Source organism: Stegostoma tigrinum, chromosome 18 (genome assembly GCF_030684315.1).
Source record: "Stegostoma tigrinum isolate sSteTig4 chromosome 18, sSteTig4.hap1, whole genome shotgun sequence".
NCBI lineage: Eukaryota > Metazoa > Chordata > Chondrichthyes > Orectolobiformes > Stegostomatidae > Stegostoma > Stegostoma tigrinum.
In genome coordinates, this window is record NC_081371.1 from 19,836,854 (window position 1) to 19,860,091 (window position 23,238).

Here is a 23,238-nt window from a genome sequence, read left to right on the forward strand (position 1 = left end):
CCCTTGACTTGACTGAGGACTGTTGACAATTTTGACAAATGTTCTTCCTTTGCATTAAACAGCAAGGCAAGAGAGAAGTAATGACTTTGACACCTCTGGCTGAGAAGGCAAAACACAAAAAGTCCGGGCAAGATATTGCAAGGCAGAGATACTGTGAACATCCAGATAGGCTCAAAGTGAGTTACCACTACGCCAACGAGGTAAGATCCTGGGGATGCATCCTGCTGTAGTCTATGTGCTGAGTGTGCATCCCTGTGTGCACAGTGTCCTTGCAGTAGCATCCTGTAAGTCAGTCAGAGATGTGCCTTGAGGGTTCTTAGAGGCTGGCAGATATCGGCTGCCAATGTCCATGGCATTTAATGTGCATTGCTGGTGCCCATGGAGATGTCAACGCCTGACGCTCAACACAGATGACATTCAGAGCAACCGCAACCTGAATTTGCCAGGTACCTGCGCTGATTTCCATATTTCTTTTCACAATGTGCAGCTTGTTTGGTGAGTTTGGTGAAGTGGAAAGCTGCATATCATGAGCTGAGTTGGGCTGTTAATAAGGCATTTAACAAGCAATAATCCCCTTAAATGGCCATTCACTATTTCCAAGAGAGAAATTTACTGTGCTGCCTGCCAAAAGCATTGAAGGTCGACAAATGCTCCCAACGATGAGATTAATTTTATAAAAACTGAAAGAACTGTGGATGGCTTAAATCAGGAACAAAAATAGAAGTTCCTGGAAAAGCTCGGCAGGTCTGGCAGCATCTGTGAAGAAAAGATCAGAGTTAATGTTTCAGGTCCAGTTCTGAGAAAGGGTCACCAGACCAAAACGTTAACTCTGATTTTTTTCTTCACAGATGCTACCAGGCCTGCTGAGCTTTTCCAGTAATTTCTGTTTTGGTTGTTGTTGTTGAGATTAGCTTTACTGGACTTCTTGTCTAATTCTCTTTATCGCTCATATCTCTTAGAGCTCTGTAAAATTCTACCCTTTGCATTTGTATTTCTAACTTGCATTCTCTGCCCAGTGTACAGTGATGCTTGTTCTCTACTTGCTTTCTCATTATATATTTCTTTGTATTTTTCTCTGTCTTTGTAGGAGAATGTTCTATGTCTCAGAATGGTTAGACATTGGCTGTTGGGTAAAATGTAAGCTAAATTGGAGATGGCAATCCCATTTCCTTTGGTGTTGCATGAAAAAGCAGCAATGTAATGTGAAAATCTTGCTTTATTGCTTGACATTTAACAGTCATTGATTTGATAGGACATTCTTCTGGAACATTAGAGTAGGGCGATGATGTGATGTGGGTCACACCCTACTTAGAACTTACACCTTGAAAACATTTTCTGGTGTATTGCAGTCTATCGCCAGTCATTATCTGATCCTGGATACCGAGTAATCTGAAACTAGTACTCATTGTATCAGTGATGGTCACGGTTATTGTGTTGCCACCTCAAAAAATGATGGGAAATTTAGAGAAGTAATCCATCAAAAGGACAGAGTCTTCACTGCATGACATAATTGGGTTTCTTGCTGCATCCACGCAAGGAATGGACGATAGGATAATCTGCTCAGCATGCCAGATATGTAATCATCCTGGTTTATATATTGTTGCACAGTTATTATTTTCTAATCAATGCATTCAGAAATATTCTGAAAGAGATCTCTGGAACAGGTGGGCCTTGAAGTCAGGTCTTCTGGTTTACGTATCAAAGTTATATCTTGGAGATTTTTGACTGATGCAGTTGTATCACATGTGGTCTGTTCTGGCACAGTGAATGTGATTAATATCTTATTAATCGTGACTTTACTGAGATCAGTGTGCTGGTAGACCTGCTATGGTAAACTATTGGTATCTACTGGTTAGAAGATTTCAGGAAGCTAAGAACAGCTTATCATAGAATCCTACAGTATGGAGCCAGGCCATTCATACCATTGAGTCCGCACCGACCCTCTGAGGAGCATCCCACCTAGATTGACACCACTAATCCATCCCCATAACCCTTCATTTCGTATGGCTAATTAACTTGGCCAATTCCCTAACTTACACATCTTTGGATTTTGGGGTGAAGCCCGAGCACCCAGAGAAAACTCACACAGGCATAGGGAGAATGTGCAAACTTGACACAAACAGCTGCCAAGGATGGAATCGAGCCTGGGTCTCTGATATTGTGGGGCAACAGTCCTAACCATTCAGCCACTGAGCTTATGTATTGGCACTTCAGTGTGATTGTACTGATGCACAGAATTAGTAGTATTTATTACAGACTGTGAGGCACTCTCTTGTACCATGGTGAGGTTGTACCATGAAGCACCATTTACTGAAGTACATGTTTTTCAGGATGCATAGTGGTAATATGTTGCTACTAGCTCCCATGCAATTTTATCTTAATGTGTGTCGCCTTGCCTTTCCGAGACAGCTGATATTAATGGTTGTAAAATTTCCAATTGCTATGAAACATTGAAATGGTGTATGAATTTAACAATATGGAAAGTTTGGCCATCTTATAAAATTTGGTCTTTGCTTGATTGACTTTAAGCCTTACAAATGTGTTTGTGATTGTGCACCTTCTTAGCACTTCCTTTGTTCCAATTTTGCAGTGTTATGCTGTCTTAGTGGTCATCTGTGTTTCGTTCTGAGGCTTCACTTGGCCTTTGGAACCAAATCTCTCGCACATGCATGTCTAATGCCCCTTGGAAACACTTGCTTTGCACATATTAAGAAAAGCTGGTCAGCTTGTGACCAATGTGAAAAACTTCATTTGTTACAAATGTTAGTTTGAAGCACTTTGATGTCTTTGGTAATGTTGTTGGCTGTGCCTAAAGCATGTAATTCTGTTAGACTGTCACTATGGCTTCACGTTGCATCTGACCTTGAATAATATATCCATGTTATTGCCCTTTTACCAGCCCAAAAGATCCCTGCTAAGGTCTTTAATTAGTATAGAGGTGATGACTAATTCAATGAGCCAATCTGATAGTTCTAATTTGGAAAAGTTACATTCGTGCACTTTGCTGCAGCATCTTTTGACAAACTAATCAATAGACTGTTGGGACTGAATTTTCTCAGACACTGAATGATGTGGGCGATGGGGAAAAATGTGGGAAAATCATGTGAAAAGGCACACAAAGCCATTCTTGTGAAGCAAGACCAAGCAAATTCGAACAACAAGTCAGATTTTCCACCAGAGTTCTTGATATTGAGATGAGATTCTCACGAGCGAGTGGTGAGAGGCCTATTCACAGGGATTAATGCTCATAGTAACCCTCATTAATTTCTAATCTTACCTCATTGGTATTCATCCTACCTCCCTTCAGACAGAAATTAGATGCTAAGAATTCCCAACATGACAGTCAGTGTGAATGCTGTACTTGGTGACTCTGGCTTGCCACTTGCTCCTCCAGATCTCCATCTTGGACATTGACATCAATATCTTAGGCCACACGCAATGGAAGAGTTGGCATGCACCCTGTGTCTACAAATGCTGGCATCTGATATTATACCAGTTTCTCCAGACCATTGTGGCACATCTTGATCCACTTAGAACATAGAACATAGAACATTGAATAATACAGCATAGTACAGACCCTTTGGCCCATGACGTTGTGCCAAATTATTATCTTACTAAGATCAATCTACCCTACATACCCTACATTTTACTATCCTCCGTATGCCTATCCAAGAGCCACTTAAAAGTGTCTAAAGTAGCTGACTCCACTACCACTTTCAGCAGCACATTCCACACACCCAGCACTCTCTGTGTAAAGAACCTACTTCTGACATCTCTCCTATACCTTCCTCCAATTACCTTAAAATAATGCCCCCTCGTAATAGTCATTTCCACCCTGGGAAAAGTTTCTGATTATCCATGCTATCTATGCCTCTTCTCATCTTGTACACCTCTTGTCCCTCTTTGCTTCAATATTTATCGTCATCTTTAGATTCCTAATTCCAGATGTTTATTAAAACCACCATCTGCCATGGCAGAATTTGAACCCAGGTCCCCAGAACATTATCTGGGTCTCTGGATTAACAACCCAGCGAAATTACCATAAGGCCATTGCCTCTCCCACTTGCAGAATGTTTCTGCACTTCAATGCTGCAGAATGCTGTGGTATGCACACACTGGCAACTATTATCAAAGAAACTGCTGGAAGGACCCTTTGTGCACAGGAACATTGTAGCAGGCCCCAAACAGAGAAGTTAGTATGAGAATGAGGTGATTTATTGAAATGATAAGTAATGTGGGGTCTTTCCTACACACAGAGACAAGAGAAGTCCCTAACTATGGATGGGCTTCTCTGGACCAAAATGGTGCCAATACCTTTTCCATTAGGCTGAACAGAATGATGAAGAAAGACTTAAACTAATATGGGTAAGACTGTAAAATTTGTAAAATGTAAAATTAAACAGATTTTTTGGGATGCAAGCAAATAGTTTTTCTGAAATAAATAGTGATAAACAGTCAGGTCTAACTATCAAAGTATGTTTGTGGAAGGGACAACCAATATCAAAAAAAAATGTAAAGCAAAGATCAGAAAAGGTCAATGTTCTGTTAACATTTGCCAGGATTGTGTGACAGGCATATGGACAGTTCGCAATTACCTCTGATGCTCCACTTATAGTTAACAGTTCACCATCATTTCTCTGAACAGGCACTACTTATCATGTCATTAATCTCTCAAGAAAAATAAATAACATTATCTACTTCCACACCCAAACTTTGCACATGTATAAGCATGCAAAGTTTCTGCTAATACTAAGCAAGACTGCCTAGGTTTTCAAGTACTGCAACATCCAATCATTTTAGCTGTCTGGGCTGTTTATTCAAACTGCTTTTCAGAGTAACAATGAGGCTGCAGATTTATTAACTGTGCTGGTCAGAAAACAAACTGCCCAAACATTTCATGCTCTGCCTTTGTTGAATTTAAAACCAGTGTGAAGGTGGAAGTAGAGAATGGAATGCAAAGACACATTGCAATAGGTTGTGGGTAGATGCAGGTGATTTCACCAACCTTGTCTTAGCTCCCCCTTGTAAGGTTTGGCCTCCTGCCCTAATAATCTAATGGCTAACCACAAGAATAGCGAAATAGAGTGAAAATCGGATTGCAGGAGCTCAGTAGCAGTGAGGAAAGTTATGATTGAATTTTGGGATACCTGCCAGTGCCATAATTGGAAGGTATGTAGAATCCCAATTAATAAAATCTCAGAGTTAATATAGCCCTGTACGGCAGTAGACTCTCTTCATGCTTTTGGATACATACAGTATTTCTCTTTGTTGAAAGGATGCCAAAATGCATAATGTAGATTTCTGACATTGAATTTCTGAAGGAAAATTCAACATTTGTACAGGCAGACACACAAAAAGAAACTGCTGGAAAAGCTCAGCAGGTCTAGCAGCATCGATGGAGATAAAGCAGTATTAACATTTTGCCTCCAGTAACCCTTCTTCAGAACTGATTGTAGCTAGTAAAAGGCTGGTATATATGCTGAAGGTGGAGACGTGAGCGGAGTAAATGACAGAGTCATAGAGTCATACACCACAGAAAAAGACTCTTCGGTTTAACTCGATTGTGCTAACCAAGCTTCCCAAATCTAAACTAGTCCCACCTCACTGCTTTTGGCCCATATACGTTTAAACCTTTCCTATTCATGTAGCTATCCAAATGTCTTTTAAATGTTGCAACTGTACTTACATCTACCACTTCCTCTGGCAGATAAAGCTCAAAGACAGAGAGCAGTGACTGGGCAAAGGAATGGGCAAAAAAATCAGTCTGTGGGAATCAGTAGTTGCTAATGGAGATCATTAGTAGCTGACAGTAGGTTGGCTGTGGTAGCAGCCCATGAGATGGCAAGACCTGGTGTGTGGGGGTAAGGGGAAAGACATGGAAGGCTGTGCTGAATCCATAAAATTATTCAACTCAATATTGAGTCCTGAATGCTGCAGAGTTTCCAAGTGGAAAATGAGGAGCTGTTCTTCCAGGTTGCACTGAGCTTCACTGGAGCACCACAGCAATTGTAGACAGAGATGTTGGCCAGGGAACATAGTGTTGTGTGAAAGTGGGACGCAACTGGAAGTTCGGGATCATTTTTGAGGAAAGAATGTACATGTGCTGCAAAGTAGTCACCCAGTCTGTGTTTTGTCAATATGTAAAGAAGACCATGTTGTAGGCAGTGAATACAATAGACTAGATTGAATGGAGTGCCGGTAAATAGCTGCATCAACATGCATCTGGGGATTTGGACAGTGAGGTGGGGGGAAATAAACAGGCAGGTTTTACACCTTCTGTGATTGCACGAAAAGGTTTCATGAGGCTGTGGGAACTGGAGGAGGAGTGGATTTGGATGTCCTGGATGGAACAGTCCTTGCAGAAGTCTAACAAGGGAAGTGAGGGGAATATGTGTCTGCTATTGGCATCCCACTGGAGGTGGCGAAATGGTGGCTAATGATCCTTTGGATGTAGATGCTGATGGAGTGGTTGGTGAGAACAAGGGGGACCCTACTGCTGTTGTGGGTTGAATAGAAGGGTTGAGGGCCGAAGTGTGGGAGTTGGGTTGGAAATGCCTGAAGGCCTTATCAAACATAGTGATGGAGAATCCTCACTTGAAGACAAGGTAGACACTTCAGAGACTCCCCACCCCCACCGTGTAGACACTGGCATCATCATTCAGATAAGGTAGAGACAGAGAAGGCAGTACAGGCACAATGGGCTGAATAAGATCCATTTGCACTGTGACAGGTCTGTGATTCCGGTGTTCTGATCCAATACCAGTTGACTGTACTTGTGAGTTTACTAAATAATTTGAATACTTTGTTATACATTTGTCACTTAGTGGAAATACCTTTTCAATATGGGGGCTGGTGACGCCTCTGGTTTCTGAGAAAGTGCAGTCACAGCCAAGTTTGTGGCACCATAAATGGTGCAGAGAATCAAGAGAAGAAGAAGTGTGGAGGTGCAATCGTGGTAATGAATTCATTAGTTAAGGGAAGAGACAGGCATTTCTATGGCTCTGGATGTGAGTTTGCTCGCTGAGCTGGAAGGTTAGTTTTCAGACGTTTCGTCACCATTCTAGGTAACATCATCAGTGAGCCTCCAATGAAGCGCTGGTGTTATGTCCTGCTTTCTATTTATCTGTTCCACTGCCGTCTTGGGTTCCCGTATGAATAGTTCTGTTTTTTACATGGGATGTGATGTCACTGACTGGGCCAGCATTCATTCCCCCTCCCTAGCTGTCTTCGAGGATTTGTGAAATTTGTGACAATTTCAAGTCATTCAAGAAATATATTATCAGCAACATTTTAGATGGCAGTGAAGCTGATTTCGTATTTAAACAAAGTGGCCATCCACATGACATAAGTAACAATGGGTGTAACAGCAGTGATTACCACATTTTGGGTTTCGATGATTGATAAATCTTAATGCTGCATTGTTTTTGTAGTTTTGTTCTGTAAATTTTAAAAACCTATATGCACTGAAAGAGATTTAGCTGAATAGTTCCTTTTAAAATATCACTATATTTTATGGTCCAGTTGATGAAGAGGTTTTGAGGGATCTTCCAAACTTCCCATCCTCTTTCCCTTCCACTCCATTTTAAAACATTTCGTGCGAAATAAGTTAAAGACTAAAAGACATTTCAAATCTTTGAATAAAAGGCACTTTTTTTTTGTATGTCGACAGCAGACTCTTCCTTTTGAAGGTCTAACACCTTCAGGCTACTTACAATGTCATATCACGCAAGGCCTCAGTCCCCTAACCTCTGCAGTTTCACTTTAAGAACTACACCAAGAATTCTATTACCCATATTGTGTTAATAATTTTTTGGAAATCTGAACATTCTTATTCATTGAGATTGAAAATACCTATGGTCAAAGCTGGGAACTCCAAACCTTTGCAGTAGTTATTATTTCATTTGCACCATCTCTTGAATGGTATTTAAACATTTAATGGACAATGTAAAGAAACCCCAAAGCTTTTCTTTGTCTCCCTTAAATTGGAAATAAACATTCTGTGGTACTTCATGAAATATGATTAATTCATGCGAGCTTGTGTGCTATTGATTTATGCTAAATACTATATTAGATATTATTTTATAAGAATAGCACAAGCAGTCTTGTGGAAATTTGCCTGCACAGTCTGACTCACCTAACTGCAAGAATTTATCACATGTTAGAAACATCACATCAATCATGCATAACAGCAAAAGAGTCTTTAAAAAATAAACAATAGCATATCTTTTGCTCATGCTGACAGTTTGCATACAAGTACAATTTTATTTCCAAATGCAGGTGCATTTATTGCCTCTGTTTGTAACAGTTGTGAACAGCAAAGCGTGGAATTTTCTGTGTATTTTCACCCAGAGAATACATGAAATTAGGACATAAAGCAAATGTTTTATGTGAAAAATCAAGGAAATCCAAGTACTCCTTTATACGCCTCTGATGATCCCTATGCCCAAGTGCCTCTTGTTTCATATAGTGGTGATATCCTTAAACTGAACAGCCATTCACATTCAAAATTTTAGACACAGCAAGAAACAAGGCAATTTTTCTTGAGTTTTATTGTAATTTTCTAAGTGACTTTCAAAATACAGTTATTCTTACAGAGATTTACATTGTATATTCCATTTCTTTGGGTGCATTTTGTGTTATGCATAGAAATATCATTAAATCTGAAAAGATTTAATATTTGCATGATCTTAGCAAGTGTGGATAATAGTCTAATTAGATGGCATGAAACTTTAATTCTCAAATTTAAATGTTCAATATATGGTGCCAGTTCAGTGCATTCCACAGTCCTCAAGTTGATTTCTATTTATTTTGTTTGCGCCCACTTTTAAGTACCTATATTTGTTATTGAGATTGGCTGAAAGTTTGGGCCTAAATGGCCATTGGTAAAATAGGTGCATAAATGGGCATAATTTTGTGTGTAACTTTCTGATTATATCTCCCCAGGAATCTCCAAACTCATGTGTTGGGAAACAATGATATATTAGGAACACGGCGGTTTTATTAAGGTATTTGGAGCTTGTAGGAGCAATGAATATTGCTCATCAACCTAGCTTAGCACAAGTAATTTTCCTGAACTGATGTAGAAAAACTTGAACAAATTCAGAGCAGTGTAAACTATTAAAAGGAGAAAGTCTGCAGCAACCGGTGTTTTATCTGACAAATGTTCGAGTGCAATTTGTGTTCAAATAGTTCATGCATTCCAAAAATGTTATACTGTGGTTATTTATGAGGAAATTGATGAGCCATTGCTCAGTTGTCTGCGTTTCAGGTTTCAAGACCATCCGACTCTGAATATCTCTCTGGTTTACTGTACACTGAAATGTAATTGTTCAAGGTAGAACTTTATTTCAAAAATATGAATGTAATGAAGTGAATTTTTAAAAAAAGTTTTATTCTGAATATAAACTTGAGAGGAAACATAGACCTTTGATACGTATGCAACTCTGCTTAATGCATTCTAATCATACTGATGCTGATGTTTAAGGAGCAGAAGTGAAGTACAGAAGAATTTTTCCTGTATTACTCAGTGGTTTACATCTGTGGCCGGTTGGATAGGTTATCTTTGCATGAAGAATGCCTTTAGAACCAGTATTCCGAGATGTAGATGGTAACGTAGACAATGTTGCGATGAGACAGTTGTCCTGTCAAATAGTAGTCCATTTCCAGCTTTAAGGTGGAAGTGAATGGTCCAATAATTGGTTTCACTAGTCGAACGACACCTAGAAGGGAAGGAAAGGGAAGGTGAACGCGAAGCAGACACTCCATTTTACCAACTTGTAATTTTTACCATGAGCCAAATTAGAAGCTCCCTTCATAACATCTTTTCAGTGTACAAGATTCAATTCAGTTGTCTGATGGGCAACTTAACACTCGCCTGGACTAGTACAGTTAAAATGTTAACAAGCGTTAACATCATTGAGCATTGACTAGATTGTTAGTCAAAAACGCTTTGTCACTGATCTGTGACTCTAGCATGTTATCTCTACATAATACACTGCAGCAACTCACTAAGCTAATTTCAGCATCACTTTCTTGTTAATTCTTATATTAACTTTTTTTTCAGTTAGTGGACAAGAGTTTCACATGACTGTAACGTTTACTTTTGTAATTTAAGTACACTTTCAATTCAGTGATGACAAGGTACGTGTGGAGTTTTCAAACATTTGGGGTGTCATGGTGGCTCAGTGCTTAGCGCTGCTGCCTTACAGCACCAAGGACCAAAGTTCAATCCTCAACCTCAGGTGACTGTCTGTGAGAAGTTTGCACATTCTCCCTGTGTCTGCATGGGTTTCTGCCAGGTGCTCATGTTTTCTCTCCCAATCCAAAGATGTGCAAGTTAGGTGGATAAGTCACACAAATTGCCCATGAAGTGCAGGGTTGTAGAGTAGGGGAACGGGTCTGGGTGGGATGCTCTTTGGAGGTTTGGTGAGGACTCAAAGCGTTGAATGGCCTGCTTCCACACTGTAGGGATCCTATAATTTATCCAGTCAGATACTATGGTGTTCATTTTTATGTCTGTGCTTGTTAATAGTATTCACAACTACATTTGACAAGAATAGTACATTGAGCATTGAAAACCAGTACGAGATATGAACTCAACTTTTGTATCAGCACAGCAGTTGGTGATTTTGATTCTACTTTCCACAGCATTGAAACATCCAATACTTCCTTGATGCTGTTCACACCTAAGATCCTTTCCTATGTGTTGTGAGCCAGCAACACTCTCTCAGCGTGCTGGACTGGCCTGTTCAATGGCTTCAGTAATTCAGAATCGTCAACTTTCCCAGTGCTACCAGATGTAAGGCTTGCTTCCATTCTACAGCATAGCACTCAACAAATTTTCCTCCCTCAGTGCCAATCAGAACCATGTCTATTGATTTGCATCACCTGTGTTCCCACTTCTTGAACCAATGCCAATGACCCCAAGACCAAAATCCAAATAGAGTACTGCTGTATTCTGAGACTGACAAAATTTTCCAATCCTTATAGAAGCATACATCAGAAATTGTTATAAATGCGGACCTAGAAATTTACAATGGAAACATTTGCCAGGAAATGTTTACAAATGTTTAAACATTGCATATGTGTGTATATAGACTTAAATCATTTATAATTGCAAGTAGAATATCCATCAAGCACAATAAATATCAAGTAAATATTTTGGAGTCACACTCAAAAAAGAAGTGTAAAGAAATGATGAAAATTATTTTAATTAGAGAACCAAAAGCTGAGAAATTGATGAATGTTTGTAAATGGGCTCTAGGTTGATCTCTCCAGAACGGCGATTCCAGAAGCAGAGGCTGGGATTTTGTTTGGAAGTATTAGGCACCTCGGTCCTGGCAAAAGTGTGAAATAGCTCAGCTTTGGTGGGTTCCAGGGCCTTGCATTCAGATTAATAATCAATTAAATTGCTGTTGCCAAGCCTGCCATCCACATGGAGATGGTAGTTATTGGAAGAGCTGCTGGCCTGATGGAAGGAATGGTTGCCCAACAGTACCATGAAGAATGCATGTGCAGGATGAGAATACCTTGAAAGGCAAGCTCTCTCATGAGTGGGTAAGTGGTTCTGGTAGTGGCAGGGCCAGTCAGGATGATACTAGCGAAGTTCAAGCAAACTCAGAGGGCAGGCAGTCCCAAGTCTGCCTGGTTGGCTAAAGAATGCCCGAAATGCAGAGTCCCTGCCAGAGGTGACTGGGCCACGACGATTTAAGTGGCCTAACTGAGCTTTTGGTGGCCAGGCTGTCTGCCACATTTTCTCAAGTGATAAAATGGCATGTTAGTGGGAAGGCTTTAGCCTTGCCACCTGACACATACCTATTCCATTTTCCCAGACAACTGATACCTGGGACTTTGATGTTGTGGCCATTTCGGAGACATGGACAGAGCAGTGACAGGAATGGTTGTTGCAGGTTCCAGGGTTTAAATGTTTCAGTAAGATCAGGGAAGGTGGTAAAAGAGGGGTTGGGGTGGCACTGTTAGTCAAGTATTACAGTGGCAGAAAGGACGTTTGATGAGGATTCGTCTATTGAGGTAGTAGGGCTGAGGTTAGAAACAGGAAAGGAGAGGTCACCCTGTTGGGAGTTTTTTATAGGCCTCCAAAAAGTTCCAGAGATGTAGAGGAAAGGATTGCAAAGATGATTCTGAATAGGAGCAAAAGTAACAGCGTAGTTATTATGGGGGAATTTAACTTTCCAAATATTGACTGGAAAAGCTATATTTCGAGTGCTTGAAATGGGTCAGTTTTTGTCCAATGTGTGCAGGAGGGTTTCCTGACACAGTATGTAGATAGGCCAACACGATGCGAGGCCACATTGGATTTGGTACTGGGTAATGAAACAGGTCAGGTGTTTGATTCGGAGGTAGATGAGCACTTTGGTGATAATGGTTTACTTTAGCGATGGAAAGAGATAGGTGTATACCACAGGGCAAGTGTTATAGCTGGGGAAAAGGCAATTATGAGGCGATTAGGCAAGAGTTAGGATGCACAGGATGGGGAAGGAAACTGCAGGGGCTGGGCACAATTGAAATGTGGATCTTGTTCAAGGAACAGCAACTGCGTGTCCTTGATAAGTATGTACCTGTCAGGCAGGCAGGAAGTGGTCATGTGAGGGAATTGTGGCTTACTAAAGAAGTTAAATCTCTGGTCAAGAGGAAGAAGGAGGCTTATATAGATGAGGCATGTAGGCTGAGTTAGGGCACTTGAGAGTTACAAGTTAGCCAGGAAGGATCTAAAGAGAGAGAGCTAAAGAAGAGCCTGGAGGGGACATGAGAAATCTTTGTCAGGTAGGGTCAAGGGAAACCCTAAAGCTTTCTATAGATACGTCAGGAATAAAAGAATGACTACAGTAAGATTAGGGCCAGTCAAGGCCAGTAGTGGGAAGTTGTGTGTGGAGTCCAAAGAGATAGGAGAGGCGCTAAATGAATATTTTTTGTCAGTATTCACACAGGAAAAAAGCCAAGCTATTAGGCTAGATGGGATTGAGGTTCATAAGGAGGAGGTGTTAACAATTCTGGAAGCTGTGGAACTAGGTAAGTCCCCTGGGTCGGATGGAATTTATCCTAGGATTCTCTGGGACGCTAGGGAGGAGATTGCAGAGCCTTTGGCTTTGATCTTTATGTCATCATTGTCTACAGGAATAGTGCCTGAAGACTGGAGGATAGCAAATGTCCCCTTATTCAAGAAGGGGAGTAGAGTCAACCCTGGTAATTATAGACCAGTGAACCTTACTTCAGTTGTGGGTAAAGTGTTGGAGGGGATTACAAGAGATAGCATTTATAATAATCTAGAAAGGAATAATTTGATTAGGGATAGTCAACATGGTTTTGTGAAGGGTAGGTCATGCTTCACAAGCCATATTGAATTCTTTGAGAAGGTGACCAAACAGGTAGATGAGGGTAAAGCAGTTGATGTGGTGTCTATGGATTTCAGTGACACATTTGCTAAGTTTCCCATGGTAGGCTATTGCAGAAAATATGGAGGCATGGGATTGAGGGTGATTTAGCAGTTTGGATCAGAAATTGGCCAGCTGTAAGAAGACAGAGGGCGGTGGTTGATTGGAAATTTTCATCCTGGAGTTCAGTTACTAGTGGTGTACCCACAAGAATCTGTTTTGGGGCCACTGCTGTTTGTTATTTTTATAAATGACCTGGATGAGGGCGTGGAAGGATGGGTTAGTAAATTTGCGGATGAAACTAAAGTCGGTGGAGTTGTGGATAGTGCGGAAGGATGTTGCAGGTTACAGAGGGACATAGATAAGCTGCAGAGCTGGGCTGAGAGGTGGCAAATGGAGTTTAATGCGGAAAGGTGTGAGGTGATTCACTTTGAAGGAGTAACAGGAATACAGAGTACTGGGCTAATGGTAAGATTTTTGGTAGTGTGGATGAGCAGAGAGATCTCGGTGTCCATGTGCATAGAAAGTTGCCACCCAGAATGATAGGGTTGTTAAGAAGGCAGACAGTGTGTTAGGTTTTATTGGTAGAGAGATTGAGTTTCTGAGCTATGAGGTCATGTTGCAGCTGTACAAAATTCCTGTGTGGCCACACTTGGAGTATTGCAAACAGTTCTGGTCGCCGCATTATAGGAAGGATATGGAAACATTGGAAAGGGTGCAGAGGGGATTTATCAGGATGTTGCCTGGTATGGAGGGAAGGTCTTATGAGAAGAGGCTGAGGGTCTTGAGGCTGTTTTCGTTAGAGAGAAGTAGGTTAAGAAGCAACTTAATCGAGACATACAAGATGATTAGAGGATTAGATAGGGTGAACAGTGAGAGCCTTTTTCATCAGATGGTGATGATTAGCACGAGGGACATAGCTTTAAATTGAGGGGTGATAGATATAGGACAGATATCAGAGGTAGGTTCTTTACTCAGAGAGTAGTAAGGGCGTGGAATGCCCTGCCTGCAACAGTAGCAGACTTGCCAACTTTAAGGGCATTTAAATGGTCATTGGATAAACATATGGATGATAATGGAATAGTGTAGGTTAGATGGGCTTCAGGTTGGTTTCACAGTACGGCGCAACATTGAGGGCCGAAGGGCCTGTACTGCGCTGAAATTTTCTATGTTCAATATTCTATGTTCTATGTTCCCACATGCCCACAACATACTTCATACTTCTAAAACAGACCATGTAGAAACTCATTTGATATTCAATTAACATTAGGTTGACATATATGTACTCATATTTTCTCAACAAGGTTCAATACTTAAAAAAACTAAGAGGTGGAATCTTAAAGAGTCTGCAATTGTGCAACTATACTGCAATTCATGGCAGATTCAGACGAGAAGCCCAGCAAGGTCTATCCTGAAACTGGGGACAGCTTATTCCAACTTTTACGCTTTTCACACACAATGTGACAACTTCCTTGTGAGGCAGCAGCAATAGCCAATTAAGGAGAATTATTGCTTGTTTATTAAAGACTTTATTATGCACCTTAGTAATGGCACAAAACTCACCCCATTATTTTTCAGTTTCCTATCCAACCAATACACCAAGCAAGCTGGATGTTGAGAATTGTTGACATGGAAGTCAGACCAGGTACTTGGTGATTCAGTGCTTATGCCCTCAACTGGAGTTAATCAGCAACCAGGTTGCTATTACTCCTGACTAGTCTTGCCTTGTGTTGACTCAATGTCATGGTTGTCATGTAAGCCTCAACCTTTTTTCAGTATGTGATTGTATTAACACAGCTCAAAGAATCTGCTTATTTATGCAACTAAAAGATGATCTAATTAAAGACAGGATTGTGATAAACATAAGAGATCCTGCAGCAAGGGTGCATATTTTGTGACAGACATATGCAGAGGTACTGAGGCTCTAAATCATTACTTGGGAATGTTCAGGTCTTGCATCATGCTGTTAGACATTTCAGGCCAAAAATGGAGGAAAATTACATAAAAGGGCAGGGTACAAATATTGTGGAGGATATCACATGAAGGATAAAAGGCATGTCCAGAGTGGAGAAAGGCACATCTAGTATGTTCTTACCGCAAAAAGTCGAATCATTTGCACACAAGGGTTTGGCCAGAATGAAACACAATAACCAGATGCAGATGGCAAAAAACAGAATGTGCTGGAGAAACTCAGCAGGTATGGCAGCATTGTAGAGACAAAAACAAGCTTTATGTTTTGAGCCCAGTGACCGTTTGTCAGAACTGAAAGAGTTAGGAAGTGGTAGAATTTATGCTGATGACAGGGGTGGGATTGAGGAAGGAGTGAACAGAATACATGCCAAGAGAGGCACAAAAGGGCTATGAAGAGAAATCAATTGCTAATGATAAGCTGAGAAATAGACAAATGATGAGTAGTATCTTAACTCGAAGTGTGAGTGATTGAAAATAGATTGGCTATGCTGGGAGCAATCCATCCAGATCAGGATGCCAGACTGTGGGGATGGGTAATGAACATGAATCAGGATGTTTATGTTCTGAAAATAGTTACAGATGACCACTGAAGAGATTTCAGCTGAAGATTTTGACAAATTATTCCACACCACTTATCATCCGTTGGCCCAACTGATTCAATTTAGATGTTATAAATCATTTTGCATCACACAACAGTTTTGTTCCTTCAAATTTGTGGTGATACATGGTTTGTGAGTGTTCGAGGGATGGCTGCAGAAACAGGATCTCAAGTCAACGTAAGGTGTCAGGTTGACATTGGAACTCACAGGCTTGTGCAAAATTGTTCAAAATGATGATCTAAAATGAAATCCTTGAAATGTTGAAGCTACATGATTGCATCAGACATATAACAAGGGGACATTTAGTCTGAGAAGACAACATTATGATAAGAATGAAGATCGGGAGTTACAGGTCCAAGACTGCAAACAAAAGCCAATTGTCTCAGCTGGAGCAAGTTTAAAGCTTGGACTGTTAATCCTCAACATGCACGAAAAAGATTTTCAATGAGAAGTAGCACACCAGACTTTTGACAATGGAACTGATCCTAGAGCAGTACAATGATATCTTTCAAAGTTTAGGATGTCTTCATGGAGATGAGAATGCAAGATCAATTCAGCATATGTCAAGGAAATTTCCAGTTGCCCACAGAGGTAGTTTTAAAGAAAAGATAGAGATGGAAAGAAAGCAACAACACCTACAGAATGAACTAGCAAGATGATAGCAGTGAAACGGTTTGAAAAGCTGAGAGAGTAAACATCAATTCAAAAGATCTAAATAAAGGCCTGAAGAGAGCTCACTATTCCATGTTAACCATCAAATAATTTTTTTCACAACTTGAAAGGCAAAACTTTTACTACCCTGGACATGAAGGATGGTAAGTAGCAAGTGAAAAGGTATAAAAACAGCAGCTTTCTAAAATCTGCTTCCAACTCAGGAGAGACAAATGGTTGTACAGCAAATGGTTGATTCTCGTCATTAAGATATTGACTAAATGTGGCACACAAACAAGGGAAAAACTGATATACATTGCTAACATGCTGTTGAGAGCAGCACTCTATATGGATACAATAGAGGACATTATGATCGAATGCGAAATCCCCAGATTCCAAATGAAGGAGCAGCTTAATGTGCTCTGGATGTCATCAACACAGCAGACACATCGAATCTGCTAGACTAGCCCCTTGTTCAAATTAAGCATCTATCCAATAAGATGCTACACCCCAATTTTTGCAAGAAATGGTGATGAAAGGTTAGCCTAAAAGCATCAGGAATACTTCTGTGGCCACTAAACAATATTAGGCAATGTAGATAAATTGACAGCCCAAGATGGCATCAAATAGTACGAAGGAAAGTAATTATATTAAAGAATTGAAAGGAGGGATGCAGGCACATACATAATAAGAGAAGTTGCTCCTCAAATGCCCAATAAGAAAGATGTAAACTTACCAACTGCATTGGCCGTGGATCAACTGTCAAAACCTAGATGCCCACCATGCCCCAACAGTGGCATGGCAGAACAACAGTTACTGTGGCAGCAACAGGTGAAATAGAAATTACACTTCTGAAGAAGGAACATTACCCAAGTGAATAAACAATGAAAATATGCTCTTGTGCCATTTGAGGCTGGCATGATTTGAAGACAATGCATGTGTGAAGACTAACAAGAATAACAGATTGCTAAAAGAACTGTTTTGTGGTTAGCGGATGATTTGAATAACTCACAACGTACATGACAGTGCACTTTTTTGTGTTTTTATTCTGTATCAAAAGGGGAATGTTTGAGATAAAAATGCAATGCTATGCTAATGCACTTCTGACTTGATGTTGTTAGGTGTCCTCTACAATGAGCACTCATTAAAGACATTAATCTTACTGCCACTTCAATAGAGACAAAGTACAAGCAAGAATGTTGTCACATTGTCTTATAGCAACCCATTCATTGTAATTTTGAAGTTTAAAGGCACAATCCAAAATATAAGAAAAGCTAAACCTCATAATTATAACAAAATAAAGAAGGGCTATCAGTAATCTTTGTCGGATTGTGTTGATACTAGTGACTCTAAGGGGTTAGTGGCTGTCTTCCACCTTAACTGCTGCATCCTTGTGCTTAGGGTGCTGTCCTGATGAATTTAGGTAGGGTAGGTTGGAATTGCCTGACAATGCAGTCCATACTGCAGACACCATATGCCGCTGAGGAACAAGATAGATATTGACATCCGGGCATCTGTCAAAGAAGCTGCTCTGTCCTGGGTCATTTTGAGTTTCCAGAGTGATGTAATAGCAGCAGCCATTACACTATTGATGTGAGCTTTTAAGATAATGAAGATGCCTGAAGAGTTAGGATGTGAGTCACTCATCACAGAGCGCCAAGCCTTTGTTTTGTACTTGAAACTAGTGTTCATGTTGCTAATCCAGGATAACTCCTAATTTATTGATGGCTGTATCTCTTACTGCTGATGGCCAGCATTATGTTTCTCCTAGTTCCTAGCCTTTATGTAACAACTATGTGGTATGAATGTTGACAGTTATTTGACAATATAAATCTGTTCACTTGATAGAGGTGTACAAAATGATCAGAGGTATAAATAGAGTGGACAGCCAGAGCCTGTTTCCTAGGGAGGAGGTAGCTATTATGAGGGGGCATGGTTTTAAAGTGAGTAGAGTTAGATATCGGGGAGACATCAGAGGTAGGTTCTTTGCTCAGAGAGTGGTAGGGTCGTGGAATGCATTGCTGGAGAGAGTAGTGGAGTTGGCCTTATTAGGGGCATTTAAGCGGCTGTTAGATATGTATATGATAGTGTAAGGTAGGGGTGGAAGTTACATGGACCTTAGGTTTAGAGTAAAAGTTCAGTACATCTTTGTGGGCCGAAAGGCCTGTACTGTGCTGTACTGTTCTATGTTCTGTGGATGTTGGGTTGAGGTGGTTGTCTTCTTTATAATCTCATATTTTTCTATATCTAGAATAATCCCTACTTACTTTTCAGTTCACTAAATTCTGAACAGTGTTTTTTTTAAATCATCACAAGTTTTGATGTCCATCTACCTGTCTGTAAATCCAAATAATTTAGCAATGCAAAGAATAACAACAGTCCCAATGTTCCCATTCCCCAGTACCCTTTCTGGGGTACCACACTAACATCCTTAAAACCTACCTTTCAGCCATCTTTTATCATGAATACCAGGTCTACGTTTTATGCCATGTATCATTTTATACCATTTTGTCAACTAATATCTTAAGTGGTTTTCCATTACAACTTTTCAAAGTCAAAGAAACAACACTATATTTTCTTGCGAATCATTCATACTTTTCATTTCTCTCAAAGAAATCAATGCACCCTTTGTAAATTTTTCTATTCATTCACAGGATAAGAGCCTCATTGGCTACCTCAGTGATTTGTGCCCAGCCCTAATTGCCCAGATGGTAGTTAAAAGTCAACCGCATTGCAAAAGAGCAATACATTCTACGATGGCACGCTAATCACTCGAAGAAAACCACAGTGTGTTTAAAAATGGGGATGCTTTCATGTGAGGATTTGATTCATAATTTTAAAAGCTCATTGAAATCTGGTAGCTCCAATGGATTGGAGGGCGTTCAAGTAGAGCAGTCCCATTATAAAAATAGGAGATAAATATAGTCTGCAAATTATCTATCTGTTCATCTGAAAACCTTGATACCACAATTAGTAATAATAGATATTTGACCAAGCCAGCACAGATGCTAAGAATAAGGAAAACAAGACAATAAAATGTGAGGCTGGATGAACACAGCAGGCCAAGCAGCATCTCAGGAGCACAAAAGCTGACGTTTCGGGCCTAGACCCTTCATCAGAGAGGGGGATGGGGGGAGGGAACTGGAATAAATAGGGAGAGAGGGGGAGGCGGACCGAAGATGGAGAGTAAAGAAGATAGGTGGAGAGGGTGTAGGTGGGGAGGTAGGGAGGGGATAGGTCAGTCCAGGGAAGACGGACAGGTCAAGGAGGTGGGATGAGGTTAGTAGGTAGCTGGGGGTGCGGCTTGGGGTGGGAGGAAGGGATGGGTGAGAGGAAGAGCCGGTTAGGGAGGCAGAGACAGGTTGGACTGGTTTTGGGATGCAGTGGGTGGGGGGGAAGAGCTGGGCTGGTTGTGTGGTGCAGTGGGGGGAGGGGATGAACTGGGCTGGTTTAGGGATGCAGTAGGGGAAGGGGAGATTTTGAAACTGGTGAAGTCCACATTGATACCATATGGCTGCAGGGTTCCCAGGCGGAATATGAGTTGCTGTTCCTGCAACCTTCGGGTGGCATCATTGTGGCAGTGCAGGAGGCCCATGATGGACATGTCATCAAGAGAATGGGAGGGGGAGTGGAAATGGTTTGCGACTGGGAGGTGCAGTTGTTTGTTGCGAACTGAGCGGAGGTGTTCTGCAAAGCGGTCCCCAAGCCTCCGCTTGGTTTCCCCAATGTAGAGGAAGCCGCACCGGGTACAGTGGATGCAGTGTACCACATTGGCAGATGTGCAGGTCAACCTTTGCTTAATGTGGAATGTCATCTTGGGGCCTGGGATGGGGGTGAGGGAGGAGGTGTGGGGACAAGTGTAGCATTTCCTGCGGTTGCAGGGGAAGGTGCCGGGTGTGGTGGGGTTGGAGGGCAGTGTGGAGCGAACAAGGGAGTCACGGAGAGAGTGGTCTCTCCGGAAAGCAGACAGGGGAGGGGATGGAAAAATGTCTTGGGTGGTGGGGTCGGATTGTAAATGGCGGAAGTGTCGGAGGATAATGCGTTGTATCCGGAGGTTGGTGGGGTGGTGTGTGAGAACGAGGGGGATCCTCTTGGGGCGGTTGTGGCGGGGGCGGGGTGTGAGGGATGTGTCGCGGGAAATGCGGGAGACGCGGTCAAGGGCGTTCTCAATCACCGTGAGGGGAAAGTTGCGGTCCTTAAAGAACTTGGACATCTGGGATGTGCGGGAGTGGAATGTCTTATCGTGGGAGCAGATGCGGCGGAGGCGGAGGAATTGGGAATAGGGGATGGAATTTTTGCAGGAGGGTGGGTGGGAGGAGGTGTATTCTAGGTAGCTGTGGGAGTCGGTGGGCTTGAAATGGACATCAGTTACAAGCTGGTTGCCTGAGATGGAGACTGAGAGGTCCAGGAAGGTGAGGGATGTGCTGGAGATGGCCCAGGTGAACTGAAGGTTGGGGTGGAAGGTGTTGGTGAAGTGGATGAACTGTTCGAGCTCCTCTGGGGAGCAAGAGGCGGCGCCGATACAGTCATCAATGTACCGGAGGAAGAGGTGGGGTTTGGGGCCTGTGTAGGTGCGGAAGAGGGACTGTTCCACGTAACCTACAAAGAGGCAGGCATAGCTGGGGCCCATGCGGGTGCCCATGGCCACCCCCTTAGTCTGTAGGAAGTGGGAGGAGTCAAAAGAGAAGTTGTTGAGTGTGAGAACGAGTTCAGCTAGGCGGATGAGAGTGTCGGTGGAGGGGGCCTGGTCGGGCCTGCGGGACAGGAAGAAGCAGAGGGCCTTGAGGCCATCTCCATGCGGAATGCAGGTGTACAGGGACTGGACGTCCATGGTGAATATGAGGTGTTGGGGGCCAGGGAATTGGAAGTCCTGGAGGAGGTGGAGGGCGTGGGTGGTGTCACGGACATAGGTGGTGAGTTCCTGGACCAAAGGGGAGAAAATGGAGTCCAGATAGGTGGAGATGAGTTTGGTGGGGCAGGAGCAGGCTGAGACGATGGGTCGACCAGGGCAGGCAGGTTTGTGGATTTTGGGAAGGAGATAGAAACGGGCCGTGCGGGGTTGGGGAACAATGAGGTTGGAGGCTGTGGGTGGGAGGTCCCCTGAGGTGATGAGGTCATGAATGGTGTTGGAGATGATGGTTTGGTGCTCGGGTGTGGGGTCATGATCGAGGAGGCGGTAGGAGGTGGTGTCGGAGAGTTGGCGTCTGGCCTCGGCGATGTAGAGGTCAGTGCGCCATACTACCACTGCGCCACCCTTGTCTGCGGGTTTGATGGTGAGGTTGGGGTTGGAGCGGAGGGCTGCCCGTTCTGCGGGAGAGAGGTTGGAGTGGGTGAGAGGGGTGGAGAGGTTGAGGCGGTTGATGTCTCGACGGCAGTTGGAGATGAAGAGGTCGAGGGAGGGTAGGAGGCCTGGGGGTGGTGTCCAGGAGGAGGACTTGTGTTGGAAGCGGGTGAAGGGGTCAGTGGAAGGAGGGTTGGGTTCCCGGTTGAAGAAGTAGGCATGCAGGCGAAGACGGCGGAAAAACTGCTCTATGTCCGACCGTGACTGGTATACGTTGATGTGTGGTTGTAGGGGGACAAAGGTGAGCCCCTTGCTCAGGACTTTGCTGTCTATGTTTGAACCTGATAAAATGATGATGTTTTCCAGAAGCATACAGATGAGAATGGAAGAATCATATGAAAGTGCACCTCACAACAATGTAAAATGGAGATCATTTCTTTCACAAACACAACTAGATTCTCTGACACAATTTGAAAACTAAAGATCCTTCAAGGCAAACAAACACCCAACACTGACATCGACATCAGAGAATGTCATTTGAGAAAGCAAAGTTCCACCAAATTTCCAATGCATCAGTAATCTGCATTTGAATATTTCAATCTCAAGCAGCACCCTTTCTGACTAACCAAGTCATCAGACTTTTTTTAAGACTTGGGGAGAGATGGGTGGAGTGATAAACCAACTTTATTTAGAGTCATAAAGTCATACAGCTTGGAAACAGACCCTTCGGTCCAAATAGTCCACGTCAACCATGTTCCCAAACTAAGCTAGTCCCACCTAGCTGCATTTGGTCATATCCCTCCAAACATTTCCTATTCAGGTATTTATTCAAATGTCTTTTAAATGTTGTAGTTGTTCCCACATCCACTACTTCCTCTGGAAATTCATTCCACTCTCTGTGTAAAAAAGTTGCTTCTGATGTCCTTTTTAAACCTTTCTCCTCTCACCTTAAAAATATAGCCCTTAGTTTTGAACTCCCCCACCTTAGGGAAAAATTCTTTGCTATTCACCTTATCAATGCCCCTCATGATTTTATAAATTTCAATAAAGTCACCGCTTGTCTTTCTATGCTCCAGTGAAAACAGTTATTTGAAACAATTGTATAAAGATTAGAATAACCATTGTATGAAGTTTGAGGGAGATGTTGTATAAAGCAATTCGTACCTGAAAGAATTAACCGTCATTACAAAAGATAAACTCTGCCCATATCAAGGACTGCTCCTAAAGGAGTTAATCAGTTTGACCAAAGTGCTGTGTTAGTGTAATTTTGTATGCACCAGAACGTTTCAGTGGCAGTAACCTGTACTTACTTTTCATTTGCGTTTGGCATCTCAGAAGAGAGTAT

At 42.1% G+C, this 23,238-nt stretch overlaps 1 protein-coding gene across 3 annotated transcripts in view; it reads right to left on the reverse strand.

Moving 5' to 3' along the window:
• Positions 1–8,532: 8,532 nt before the first annotated feature.
• fbln1 (fibulin 1) overlaps positions 8,533–23,238 on the reverse strand; it is a 182,305-nt gene continuing 167,599 nt past the window's right edge. For all 3 annotated transcript variants that reach the window (XM_048548646.2, XM_048548645.1, XM_048548648.1), the window contains exon 18: positions 8,533–9,719. In XM_048548646.2, coding sequence (XP_048404603.1) covers positions 9,580–9,719 — 140 coding nt within the window. In that variant the 3' untranslated portion in view covers positions 8,533–9,579. The remainder of the gene's footprint in view (positions 9,720–23,238) is intronic.